Source organism: Chlamydotis macqueenii, chromosome 10 (genome assembly GCF_036417535.1).
Source record: "Chlamydotis macqueenii isolate bChlMac1 chromosome 10, bChlMac1.mat, whole genome shotgun sequence".
Taxonomy (NCBI): domain Eukaryota; kingdom Metazoa; phylum Chordata; class Aves; order Otidiformes; family Otididae; genus Chlamydotis; species Chlamydotis macqueenii.
In genome coordinates this window covers 18,042,360-18,056,545 of record NC_141565.1, presented here as the reverse complement: position 1 = coordinate 18,056,545, position 14,186 = coordinate 18,042,360, and the positions used below count along the sequence as shown (strand labels likewise).

Sequence of the window (14,186 nt, the reverse complement as noted above, 5' to 3'; positions counted from 1 at the left end):
TAACAACTGCTTCTCAAAGCTGCATAATGTTCTCCTCATAGAGTGCATGGCTTGGGGGGGAAGTATGGAGGGGACACGAGTAACTCTACAATTGTCTCCCACTTGTCAAACTACAAAATTATTGATGCAATTCTTACATGTATTAACATCTTTCAAACCATATTCCTTTGCCACCTGAGCTCACGTCACATCTAACTTATTTTTTTGCCAGCAAAAATAAAGACAAGGTTGCAAAGGACTTCTAGGCACAGGCCAGTGAAGTCTTGTGTTTGCAGCACTGAGCTCATCATGAAACAGCAATCAGTAACATTTTAGGGTATGTTAGCTGGGATAATCTGGCCTTCCAGCTAAGCAAGAGACTTGCTCAAATTTTACTGTAAAAACATCTAAAATATCTCAAAAAGTTTTGTGTTTTTCAGTTATTTTTGCTATGCTCTTTGCTCTTTCTACACTGAATGAGCCATAAATAACATTATTCCAGAAAGCTACGGCTTACAAAACTGCTTTGTATTCTCCAAAGGTCAATTATTCACTGCGTGCATCGAGCAAGGGCGGGGGAAGTGGGAAGTAGAAAAAGTAGCTTTAATAAGCATAAACCAGCTAAAATAGTTCAAAAGAGGAAGTGAGAGAGACTTTTTTTTTTTTGTCAAAATGTTCTATGCAAATATATATTGACCAGGCAGACACAGAGGTAGTAGTTGCATTTTCGAAGCGAACAGTTCAATCAAGAAAATAAACGTAACATCTTAACAATGAGCAAATACGGTTTAAAACAAAAAAGCAAGCAGACTGCAATTGCATTTTACTGAACAACAGGCACAGTGAGAGCGTATTACCTCTTTTTCACAGTTGGAGTTAAGGGTAAGCATAGCCATCGGACTGTTGGGCGCGCTGCTTCCAGTTCCAGGCGGCATGACATGATCACCGGGCTGGTTTGGACACGGCAAGCTCAGGGCTTGGTTGGCATGTTTGTTTGCTAGAGTGGTAGAGAGGTACTGCTTTACCTGCTGCCGCTGGGCTTGCTGGATATGGTACTTGGTTGGGTTCTCAAGGTGAGTCTGCACCTGTACGACACAATTTTAAGAGGGCGTTATTGTTTTACAACATCGTTATATGTGCTGTCGATGCGAGCTATACACATGTGACACATAGACCAGCCAAGCATTTGGCTTAAAGTACAAACCCGTGCAGCTCCAAGAAGTCAAGAGCGCTCCACTAATTCACATTCAGTGGCAAGAAATCACTTTATGCGCTAGTGCTTCAATAACTGACTTATTAATGGTAAACTAAGAAGTTCTGCTTATTTTTCTACGTGAGATTTCCCATCGTAACAGACGATTCTCCATTCAGACCCCTCCAGCTGTGCAACTTTTAGTTTTCACGAAAATATGGAGAAACAAGTTGCCCTGTAGGACTCAATTTACTCATTAGCAGCTACCAATTAAAGCCAAACAGCAGGGATTGTTATCCTTTGTCAGATTTCAAGTAACAGAGAGGTTTTGTTGGCTTTTTAGATATTTTTCAAGCAACACATCAGTTAAAAAAAAAAAAAAAAAGAATACACCATGTTTTTGCCTACAGGTTATTTGTAACTCAGATATATGGCCTAAACCACATACAAATAAGACAGCTTGTTTATAAACACATTATGTAAATAAGATGCAAGAACAGAAGTGTTTCAGTTCAGATCAATCACTGTACTCAGCGACAGCTATTTTTATATTTAAAATAAGCTTTCCAGTACTTAGAATTGTTTTATATACATAATAACCAAAACCTCACGCCAAACTATTCTTGCATCCCCTACACAAGCTAGAGAAGAAAGGCAGTTTTTTTCCAGGCAAAATTTTCACCTCATCCTGGAAACTCTTCATCGTCTTTCTTTGACCACCAATGTTTTTATCAGAAGGTAGAAAACAAAACAAAATATAACAATACTCTGAGAAGTTTTTTTTGTTTTAGAACAGTTCCATCAAAGTGACTTTCGCTGATACAAGCGACCATGTATGTCACTTATCTTTATGGAAGAAATTAAACAAAGTATAGTAGATATCAGAGGAAAAGGATTTCCTGAAAACCGTAACAGGTTTTAAAATAAGTCTGCAGTAACAACTCACCTGGTAATGATTATACTCAAGCATTTCCAGCATACTACTTATAGGCTGCGAGAGAAGCGACTGCAGTATCCTTTGCTCTACACTACTCCAGTTTGAGGGATTCACATAGGGAAGCACCATAAACAGGCTGCCCCAAAACAGCAGAAGGAACTTGAACGCCACCACTCAGACTTATAGTAACCTACGCTCATTAGCCACGCATGTAGAGAGACAAACAGTTCACACAGGGGCTCTTCTTGGAAGCTATGCAAGTTTAGCCCTAAGTATCGGTATTATTTTTCTTCCCCGGCTTTGACGTCACGCTTTTTCATAAACATAAAAAGGACCTTTTAAGTGATGGGCTATCAAAGTCAGACTGACAGTTTGCTCAAGGCTAATTCGCTATTCATCTTTCGTTCCAGTCGTACCAACAGACAATGGTATTTTTCTCCAGCAGTAAGGTTAAAAGTTGTTAAGTACAGTGTAAGGAATAACTGTACAGATGCCCTACGCGCCCAGCACGTACCCCCTGGCAGTGGGGTGCGCTGGATAAACCCACGGGGCTCCACGGCCCTATCTTCAGCTTCCAGGTGCACCCAGGATCTGCAGCTGAGCACCAAGGATTTGCTAAAGCTCTACCACCTCCTCAGCCTCCCTGGGGCTGCAGAGATCGTAAATTCTGTCTCAGTCTACAGCTGGAAGAAGTTTTCCAGTTCAGGAATGGTCGACAATGAGCTAGAGCACGTCTCAGATACACTCATCTGCACTTGTACACAGCCACGATACTGCTCAGGGCCTACATCTTCCAGAACTCACTTTTTCCTTCAATTCAACTCCTTGACAAAAGCTCCTACTCAAACACAGGCATCCAAAGCTGCTCAACTTGCATTATTTCCCAAAGTCTCTCCTGCGCAGGGAAGCACACTTAAGATAGCGTTTCTAGAGAGTTTAATCTGATTTGTTGCACTAAATCGCAAGACAACACAATACAGAAGTCCGCTGTGATAAGTACAGCGCTCGCTTTGTCAGTCCCAAACTGCGTTATCAATTTTCCTGTCACCAGTGCTCAGAGTTACGCTGCCCAGATAAGTCTATTTCTCACTTAAATTTTTCATCTTCCGAGGAGATAAAGTTATCAGTAAACGAGTTATTTTCGTAACGCTTATCTTTGAATATGTTATTTCAAAAACAAGCCCTACTTGTCTGACAGAATTTGCACATTCCTTTTCCTCCACAGGCATCAAATGCCACGGCTGTTCTCACTCGACCTTGCCAGGGCGACCGGATGGAGCAAAGCCTCTCTGCACCCATCCCTACCCAGCCTCCACGCTCCCAGGAGAGGGATCAGCAAAATTCCAAGACCAACGTCGCAACTGCACAGCATCAAATACTATATTATTATATTATTTATAATATATACTAAGACACTGAGTTAACTCAGCTACGTGTTAACTTTTGAAACATAATTGACCAACTGACATCAGATATTTGTTAGTAAAACACATACTTATTTCACAAGAACATATCTTCCCCAAGATCTTGTTGTATTATCCTATATTTGAATAGTTTGTGCTATTTTGCTACTGCAGATTTTTTTTTTTTTTTTTTAAATCTTTTAAAAATTAGTTGTGCTGCCCTTGGTATACCAGGGAAAGCAAGAGGAAAAAAAAAAGCTGTGAACCTTAAACAAAGTAGCTGCATTCTTTTGGAAGTTTTTAAGTTCCAGATTTCTCCTTAATAGAGAATTGTAATTATTCTCTGAGAATCTTAATCTTGCCGGGAAGTGCTTCCTTTTTGGTACAGGACAACAGATTCAGCTGCGGTTCAGAAGCCACTGTCTGCTTTTTTTCTTTTTTTTTTTTTCCTTATTTTTTGGGCAAGTGGGAGGGAATCTTTCTTCCTCTGCCCACCCTTCCAGTGAATTTAACAGACAGACAACCATTACCGCCTATTTGTGCGCAGCATAACTGCAAAGGCCAACTATAATCCAGTCAGTTTAATTCCTGCCGCACCATACAGCCACCGTGGCTCAGAGAAAAAGGTATCACCTTCTGGAAGTATCTGAAGGGAGTTATCCAGTAGACCACACTTTCATGTAGAATCAGCTCTTGCTACACATGGGTAACAAGTGACTCTGAGGAAATTAATTTACTGTCAGGTGTCTGGGCTTCAAATCAGCAGCAGCGGGGAAGATGTTCTATTGCCTTTATAGACAAAACCTACCAGAAGAACTGTAGTCATTATACACTAGATATGCACAGGTCTCCAAGGACAGGTCACCTTCTCACACAAGTTCATTAGCAAACTGAAGAACGTAGAGAACTGCCTTTTCTGTCATTAAATTGCTCCAAAATGAGGCAAAGGAGAGATTCAGGAACTGAACACTTCCTTCTGATCTGCAGCTGGTCGAACACACTTTCACATCTGAATACAAGAACACGTAACTTTTCTCTGACTGGAGGAGAACGGGACGTAACTATTCCCACCCTGCATGTCAGTGCAACAAGGACAGGAGCTCAACCAGGATGGAAACAGCTTCACACACACGTTCCTTCTTGGACAGAAGTACCAGTTTCAACTACCCATGCTCTGGCCAAGCGTGAGGCCCAACAGGCAATAAGAGATCCCCTCTGGCAAGGGCCACCACTGCCCCAGAGTCCTCAGCCATCCCCGCCAGTGACTCTCAGCACCGTGCTCAGGTTCTGCGGTGCTCAGGCCTAGCTCCTTGAATGGAAGCCATTTGTGCAGCCAAAACAGCCTCCCCGTCTTCTGAACTTACAGGACAAAACGCCTGTTTCCCAACAAAAAGCGAATTGCTAAGAACCAGGACATGGAGCTAAGCAGTGGAGACCTCATGCCTGTGCACACAAAGCTGATGGTGCCCCAGATCTGCCGTTGGTGCAACACAAGTGACAAAAGGCCATCAGGATGCCAGCAGCTCTGGGCTCCCCGGTTCCCCTGGCCCCCAGGAGCTGGGAAGGAGCATATTCCCCTTCCTCAAACCACACAGAAGGAGATTCTTCTCACCAGAAACATCACTGAACCTTCCTGTGAAAGCAAAGCCAAACCACTTAATGCCTCATTTAAGCAGAGATAGGCTTGGGCACAGGGACATACCAGAGATCTACAGAGGACAGCTAACCAAGGGGGAGGAAGACTTTTCCCTCCATCCTCTTTTTTTTGTTTGTTTGTTTTTAATTAAAAAGACCATTTGTTTCAAGTAAATTGCCTTAGGACTTACAGTTTATAATTACAAATAAAATCCTTTTTGGTCAGTTTTCTCAGTTGAATAGAACTTTTTGTTGCTTAGACAGCTAAATGTCATGGGATTTTTAAGAAAGGTTAAAATTCTGTGTCATTTAACAATTAATGGTACCCAAAGAAAAACGATAAAATGTTTTGCAAGGGCTACAGCATTCAGCTGGGTCCACTGCAGCAGCAGTCTGTTCAATATACTAGTCCAGCGCTTCAAAGATGCTTTTTCAAGTTGCTTTGACCCATCACTTTCAAGGATAAAAAAATAAAATAAAATAAAAAAATCAACAGCAGCAGCAACAAATTGTTTTCTAGGACTTCGAATAAAAACAGAAAGCTGTATAAATAGGTGTGTAACCTTTCAGGCTAGGAAAAAAAAAAAAAAATCTGAAAAGAATGACATATAAGAAAGGTAATCAATTAGTGTCTCTTGCATTAAGAGTGATTTATTCTCCTGAAGTCTTCGAATCCAGGTTCAAGTCATATTCACCATAGCTTGATCCACTATGTCTCAAAATCCTAAAGACCATAAAAAACTTCGACCGTTTCATTAAAATATGGATTGTGGGTTTCACTGCAATGCTGAGAAGAACCTTTCTACCACCCAACTCTGAACAATCCAAGTAAGCAGTCAGACAATGGTTTAACTCATTCTCAAAGACATTCTCCCACGTGCTGCATTCAAACATGAAGCAGCAGCATCACATTTTTCCCCCTAAAGACATCAGTGGCCTGAAGGAGCTTTGCATGAGAAGTTCAGTCCTCTTCCTTTCTGAAACCTTCCTAGTCCTCCAAGATGGTAGCTCCTCAAACGAGCTACCTCATTTGCAATGTAATCAAAATTCAGTTGATTGGTTTGCGATATATCATCCCCCATACGGCCACCGTGAGTTTAGTAATAGATAAAACTATTCAGTAACTTCTCTGACGGCCTTTCTCCCCTTCCCTCCATCTTTTCTAGAGCGTATTTGCTGCCCGTTCTTTTAGTCCATAAGCCAGGAAGAGCAGCCATTAAGAGCACCGACCAGAAAGAGCAGGAAAAAGGTAAAGAATTACTTGCGTTGACTGGGAAATGACAGGCAGAACGAGCTGATTCCAGCATTTTACCTTAGGATATAGACAACACAACAACATCAGATAGCACAATAAAACTCCCATGTCACTTAATTCACCCCAAAACCCCTCTGAACTTGAAAATCAAGGCAGGTACAAGAAAGTTATTTAAGATCTGGCATCACGATTGCAGTCTAAGGGGATCCTACAGTCATCTTCAGGCACAAACAGTTATGAAAAAGAAAAGGCACATTGTACAGAATGAACAACATTTATACAACTGGGGGTTGTTTTGCCCATCACCACAAATTCCTCTGTGTAACATGACTTTTTATCCGAGGGAAAGACATGAAGCAGACAAAAAGAACAAAGTTTTTGTGGATTAGTATTTAAAACTGTGCTTTAGCTACAGATTCACATGACAACAGTATCTAAGGATATTAAAGAGAGGTTAGCCAAATTTGCTTAAGGCGACAGGAATTGATGTAATTTGCAGGTTAGTGGGATGCTGGCTGCCATTCCACAAGCGTGGCTTTCAGACAGGATTCAGTCCTTTGAACTCCTGCTTTTTTTTTTTTTCTGCTTTTTTTTTTTTGGTCAGGAAACCAGCATTTCAGCTGTTTACTTCCCAACATACATGCCATAAATTTTCATTTTATACAGTTCCTGAGAGGATATCAAAAGGCATTACAACATTTTAGGACAGACAAATAATTAACTCCATAAGATGTCAGACAAATCTTTTTTCAACTACCCCAGGTGCTTCAGAACTTAAATATTTTATGACTAACAGGCAACAATATCAGCTACACAACTGCATGTGGCAGGCAAGTCTGAGTTATGGTACTGTCACGGTAAAAAGCTTACTTCAAGCACCTCATATTTACGTCCACTTCTGCCATCCTCCTCTCTCGTAAGGAAGCTGGGCAGCACTTTCATCGGCACTAGAGGGTTTGAGATTGCTCACAGTAGGACATGAAAGAGTTGTCCTTGCAGGAATTGTCAAAGATAGACATAAAGTTCCTTCCAAAAAGCTCTCTCGCAAGACCCGGCGTGGAGATGTGAACTCAAGAGGGAGCAGAATCGTAGGACTACAGATATTTCAGCTCCCCGAGAATCTAAAGCCAGCACAGACGGTCTGAAGCCATCTCTGCTCCCAGCTTCCCTTTGCAAAGCCTTTCATAGCCCAAGCACAATCACTCACCCTTCCTACAGCCCAAGCAACACCAACACAGGATTTACTAGACCACTCTAACACAGCTCACTATCGACTTGAAAAAGTCACTTTAGAGAGGTAGAAGTATTTGTCCAACCTTATCTTCTTCCTAAGGTTGCCAAGCACGGTGTTAGCCAGTGCCAGCTTTGACTTGCGGTCACATATTTAGAGCCTGAGCAAGACTATCAGTTACATTGCACAGCGGTTACTAATCCAGCCCCCATTCCCTCCCTCAGTAACCCCTGCTAGACCTGCACAACAGAGTATTTCACTTCCAGGTCTCTGGTTCACTGCAAGCTTGCTGGAAAAACTGGTGTCTCTAACGACTTTGCTCTACTGCAGTTCCCATGGCAGGGAAGAGGTGCAGAACACCAACCCTTCTCCCCAGCAGGCCCCTGACAGGTCAGACTGTTACCTTAAAGCACAACAACTTTCACACGTGCAGGTTATTTAGAGACACTGGATATATTTGCAGAGCCCACGCCTCAGACTGTACGCACTTTGCTACACAAGAAGAGGAACATGAGTTTCCTCCAGTCCTGCAATCCCCTGAGGAGGCAGTTTCCACAGGTCAGAAGCAGCATTCTTCTCCATGACTGGTTTTGCTCATCGCTGCTCATTTATGAAATGTAAAGAATACAAACAGGATTGGGTAAAAACTATGGCATACTTTGTAGAAACTGAACAAAGGAGGAAATGGAAATCAGTTTTATACAAGGTATTGAGTAAAAAGTAACCAGAGCTAAGTTTAAAACATAAAGAGAGACAGTGTATGCAGATTTTAAAACAAAAATCCTGATTAACAACTTCTTAGAGAAAGGATTTGCCGACACACCGAATGGGACAGACTTGCTTGTCCAGACTTCAATAAACAAAATCCAAGAAGCTTCAAGTCCCAAAGCCAAAAGTAGATTTTAATGCAGTAAATCTACTTTGCCCGTGCATGGACCTGTCTTAATGTGTCATGCACCACTGACTTTTTACAGGTGAAATTGAAGCTATAATAGGCTATTTTGTCCAAACTGTAAATAAAATGTATAGAAAGGGAAAAACCCCAACCCGTTATTTTAATAAATTTTAAAAACCCATACCCCCAACACTGGTCTCATTTGTCAGTGTGAGGTTTATGAAAGGTTGCTCAATTTCACAGCATATGAGATTCAGTTTTGAGCCAAGACAACCTCAAATGCTAAGGAATGTCATCTTTGGTACTTCAGGGCTAAGCAAGAAGTGAGTTTGATTTAAAAGTCTTTCAAATCCACAACGCCAGCCCGTGAGAAAGAACTGGTGTTCGGAATATTGCCTGTGGGCTACTGAAGTATTTATTTACAAAATTTCAACATTCAGCACTGAAATACAAGATAGGGAGAGAGATATAAAGATAGCACTAGATCAAAAATGTATCAAACACCCAAAAACCACAAACAGAAAAAGTTATAGCCTCCTTTTTAAAAAAAAAATAAAAGCTTTTTATAAACTCAAATGCAACTCTTGGATTATTATATCAAAACGAAGGGAAGAACCCACAACAAACCCACTTTGAAGACACACTGCCCATCAGAAGGACGTCTACACTTGCTCCATGCTTAGTCTAAAAATGACCCAGGTGAAAGACTGCCACGTTCATTGTTCACATAATTACACGAGGACTGCGAGGCTGGCAGCGTGCTCGCAAGGTCACTGACAAAGCACATATCAAGAACATGCCACTAATCACAACCCAAATGTGAAAACAGAGAATAAAGACACCAAACCCAACCACTGCCATGCAGCATGGGCTGGAACAGCTTGGCCTGTGCATCTACTCAAAAGCCTTCCTACCGAAACTTCTAGAGACATGTCCAAAAATAACAGTGAAGCTAATTTATTTTAACAAACCATTCGGTAACACACTGGCTAGAGCACAAAGGACACTTGTTCTGGAACACGCCTGTTTGGAGGCTACCCGCTTTATGACAAATACACAGTACCACGAGAAGTTAGCAAGAGAATGAAGATTTTGTTAATTCAAAACAGTTTTACACTGTTAACATGCCCTTAGCTTCTACATGTCACAGTTAATAATTAGAAAGACTTAGCTGGGCTGGATACCACTTTGCCTACAGCCAGTGACGTCTCATGTCAGCCCCAATATGGAAGGCTTGAATAAGCAGAAGAGTAAAGCAGCTCAGATACACCCATTTTATTCACACTACTAACGTGATCATTAGATGCAGCCTAAAATAATAATAAATCGCTGGCTTCATTTAAGTGAAGGAACCGCAAGCTGGCTTACCACCGAACTGCTTGATTTTTATCCTCCCGCTCCACGAGCTGTGATGTTATTTATGACGGCATTAAAACCTACTGAGTTGTAATAAAACAGTTTCAGTACCTCAGAGCGCTTGATCATCGTGTTCTGTAATGTAAGATAATCCAAGTCACCTTCATGCAAACCCAGCTGGCTACGATCTGAAGCATTCTGCTAAATACCAGAATCAGGATTTTTTGGGGGGCACTTTGGCAAGCCACAAAGGTGGGTACGCTCCTCGTACAGGGTGGCAAGCCACCGCTCTGGAGGAGAATTAACCCAGGGGGCCAAAGAGATGCCACAGAGCATCAAAACTGAAAGCCAACAGTGTCAGGGTTACTTTAGAACAGCGGTGGCTCTTCCTAAGGACCGGAGTGCTAATGTTCGGCACTTCCACTAAGCAACACTACATCTTTTATTTCCTGACATCTCACTCACAAAGTAGGTGCTACAGCAGACATCACAGCAGCCACAAAAGATTAAAGGTAACAACAGCAAGAAATTGTGTTTATCCCATTCTAATTTTAAACCGAGAAACCACACTGAAACTTGCTGCTTTAGTGACTTCTTAGCTAAACGACTGCTTCCCCAAGACTTCTGCAACACAAAGACGTATTTAAGGCAAAGAGCCATTAGGTTGCATGACATCACCTCTACACCCCATGATCTTCTTCCCACAATAGTCAGACAGTAGCTATCGTCTGGCTCTCAGCTCATTTATTAAACAAGGATGCCAACATTTCAGCCCTTTTAAGATCTCGGGCCTTACATACGCAGAGCCATAGCATCACCATCTATTTTATACTTACAAAACAACATCCAGCCACTCGGGCATTTCTGTAACCTTCCCCACACCTGCCCCTCCACATCTTCCAGAGCGACGAGCTGTTGAAAACTCTTCTCCTCGTGTTATTTCACATACGGTAGGCAAATAATTAGTTACGCTGTCAAATGAGAAGCTCCTTGTCCACACAAATGACCCTTGATCAGGCCAGAGGATGGGACATTTGCAGGACCATCACCTGAGTCAGTGAAATCATTTCACAAAAAACGTGCCAGCTGTCACTAGCCCTGTTTATATCGCAGTTGTAACAAAAAACTGCTTCAACACATATTGCACAAGCATGTTCCTTACCACAAAAACTTAAAGACTGTGAAAAATAGGTTATATAAAACGCGATGCTCTGCCAGCAGACACACACACCCTAGGACAGTAGCATTTTCAGCATGCGAGTGCACATAAGACCTCCAGCCTGCAAGGGACTACGAGCTCTCGATTCTTTACTGCGTGCGATCCTATATCAAGGTGGGGGTTAGGGCTCTTTCTGCAGGACTGGAATCACATTTTATTACATGGCACCAGGTAAATTCCACCTTCCCAGGCAGCTTACAGAAAATTCTTTTTCAATGGGGTTTCATCTGAACTTCAAAAAAGCACAAGCCAACAACTCACCAGGAGAGGCACATTCACAAAACACAAAGGAAAGCGTGCGTTATCATTCCAGTCTTCAAAGGTTAGTCACAAATAAGAATCGCCAAGAAATTCAGAAGTAATAGTTTTGTCAGAAGATCAAAACGTCTTTTGAGAAAGAAATTCAGGGCCTCCAGGCTTGGTCTCAGAAGAATCCTATTTTAAACCGCACTTGACCCACGCTAATGTAACCCTTCAAATGCTAATACGAGAACAGAACTATGTTCACAAGGGGAAACAGGCACAGTGTCTTCCACTGAACCTGCATTTATTTATGTAAAAAATCACACATTTCCTTCTAACACTGAAAAAGTACAAACATGACATGTATTTTACAACATACCTCTCATCACTGATTGGTAACACACACAAACTTTTAACTACTCATGAAATAGTACGGGAACATAACCCAAGTCAAGATGCTGAAGTTGGATGGATTTAACTAGAACTTAGATGTAATTAAGCAGATCCTAACTCAATCTTCCCCACCTTCCTCACCCTTTCTTAAACCTGAAATATAAACCCATCTTAGCATATCACTACTTTGCACAATGGAATAAATATTCTGAGAGATCTTAATGCTTCAAAAAAGCAAATAAGCTCACACTGAGTGCAGTTTATTTTAAATGAAATTAAGTTTAAACAGAGGAAAAGTAAAAGTTTGTTTGTTTTTTTTAAAACACTTGGTAGGAGCCAGAGAAGATGCCAGCACATCCATGATAGCAAACAGTCGGGTTTGACAACGGCAGATGTAGTTACAGCCAGTCCTGAGGACACCACAGCTACATGCGCACCCTCAAGCAGCACAGTGCGAGACGTGGGACCTCATAGAGGAACGGGTCAGAACACTACATGAATTTCAAGCTGTTAATGTCAGACCAGCTCTAGTCCGCTCTCACAGACTGAACTCCCAGTAGTGGCTGGAGAACATGAGGTTTCCTCATTTAATTTCCTCTGACAAGAATCTAATTAGTACTCATCAACAGCACTGGGCAAAAATAAGCTAATGGGTAATAAGTGGGGGCAACTGGGAATTTACTTCAGAGGCGCATTGCTGCTCCACACTAAAGATAGAGCTGGCCTGAGAAGATGCTGGTGCTGATGTCCAGCTGCTTGTTCTTGCCCTACCACATCAGCTCACTGCTCTTACCCCTCAGTTACGCAGGTATAGCTGTTTGTAGGGCTACATTGACCCATGCAGTCAAAACCACTAAGCTGATCAAAAAAAACCAAAAAGTGTCACTTTTCCAAAAACAAGGCTTTTTAAAAATCTCAAACCGCCTCAGCAGTCCCACATAACTTTTAGTGTGGCCCCACAAATGCACATACTGGTGCAACCACAGGAACAACAACTATCAGGGCTGCAAGGGGCATCACCAGCTGCCTTTGCTGACACAATGTATCCCAGAACTGTATCCAAAAAATAAAAATGGGCACAAAGGAGGAACTGATTGAATAATAGTCAAAGCTGCTTCTACCTTACCCCATCTGGTGGCCTATTGCTTACATACAGCTGGTAGCAATAGCTATTTAGGCATGTTATCTGGAATTGCAGCTACTAGAGAAGAAAATGCAAAGTTGGATTAACTGTTCCTCTAATAGTTATCTGTCGTTATTCCCTGGATCCCATAGCAGTCAGCACACTCCTCACTCCACATCCAAAGCGGAGCGTCTAGACACCGTGTGCTCAGATCACGCAGAGCCATCAAGACCCAACTCAGTTCCTGCAGCCTGCCACCTTGAACCAAAGCAGATACACGGAATTAACACATTTTCTCAGAGAAGGTGCAAGTTCAGAGAGAAGGCTTTTCTCAGGGTAAGTCCTGGGAACAGGCAGAAGCCCTGGCTGGAAGCTTTTCCCTCATTACTTACATTAAACACCGCAAGGAAAGGCGGCAGGCAATTCCGGACAGCGACCCACGCAGGAAGCGGCACTTCACGTAGAGCCACCGCTTACTCAATAAGCAGCAGACACCACTTTTCTTCCCTCAAAAAAGGAAGAAAAGTTTATCCTCTTCATTAGAAAAGGATAAACTCTTTTGAAAAGCCACAGTAGCATGATTAAAAACTATTTTTCCCTTTACACAGCAAACCATACAAGGCTGAACCCTTAAGGAATATATGAACTTTCTTGTGAATGGAGCCCATTAACTGCCATGCAATGAATGGTGCCTGTGGTCCAGAATTCATTTCCTTTTAGAAAGCACAGAGGATAGAAAGCTTACAATTGCTACACACAAGTGCTGACTCATTCAAGGTCATTTTACTCCTTCCCTGAACAAATTGTTTATTTGAGACCCAGGCTATCACGATATTTCAGAAAAGTATAGTTTTGGTGCGAGCCAGAAAGCAGAACTGTAAAATACTGAAACTGGTGCTATACTACAATATAAAATACTATTAGACTGCTCAAAGGATGACTTCTCAACTAGTAAATTATGATAATATTTATGATTGTTGTATTTTTTTAAACAGAATTCTCACTTCTCAGAATTCTCTGTTTAACAAGACAAGAATTAACTTTAAAGCACTGTTTAACAAGGCAGGAATTAACTTTAAAGTAGTTCCTGAAGTGCTAACACTGCTTCAACAGAACAGCTCTGCTTCACATGAGGCTGTAGCAGCACTAAAAGCAACTCTGCCTCCCCAGTAAAACCAGGCTGTCTCACCAAGGGCAGGTTTATCAGTCAGCTGCTATCGGGACAGCGATGCTGGTTAAGGGCAGCAGCTCTCTGGATCATTGATAGGGGTAAACTGGAATAAGTCTTTCTTGAGAATATCACCTCCCCTAGCCAGGGCTACTCA

General features: G+C 41.9%; 1 protein-coding gene across 6 annotated transcripts in view; it reads right to left on the bottom strand.

The window, feature by feature from the left end:
* MITF (melanocyte inducing transcription factor) overlaps positions 1-14,186 on the bottom strand; it is a 105,065-nt gene that overhangs the window by 19,619 nt on the left and 71,260 nt on the right. For all 6 annotated transcript variants that reach the window (XM_086755293.1, XM_086755294.1, XM_086755298.1 and 3 more), the window contains exon 3: positions 837-1,064. In XM_086755293.1, coding sequence (XP_086611419.1) covers positions 837-1,064 — 228 coding nt within the window. The remainder of the gene's footprint in view (positions 1-836; positions 1,065-14,186) is intronic.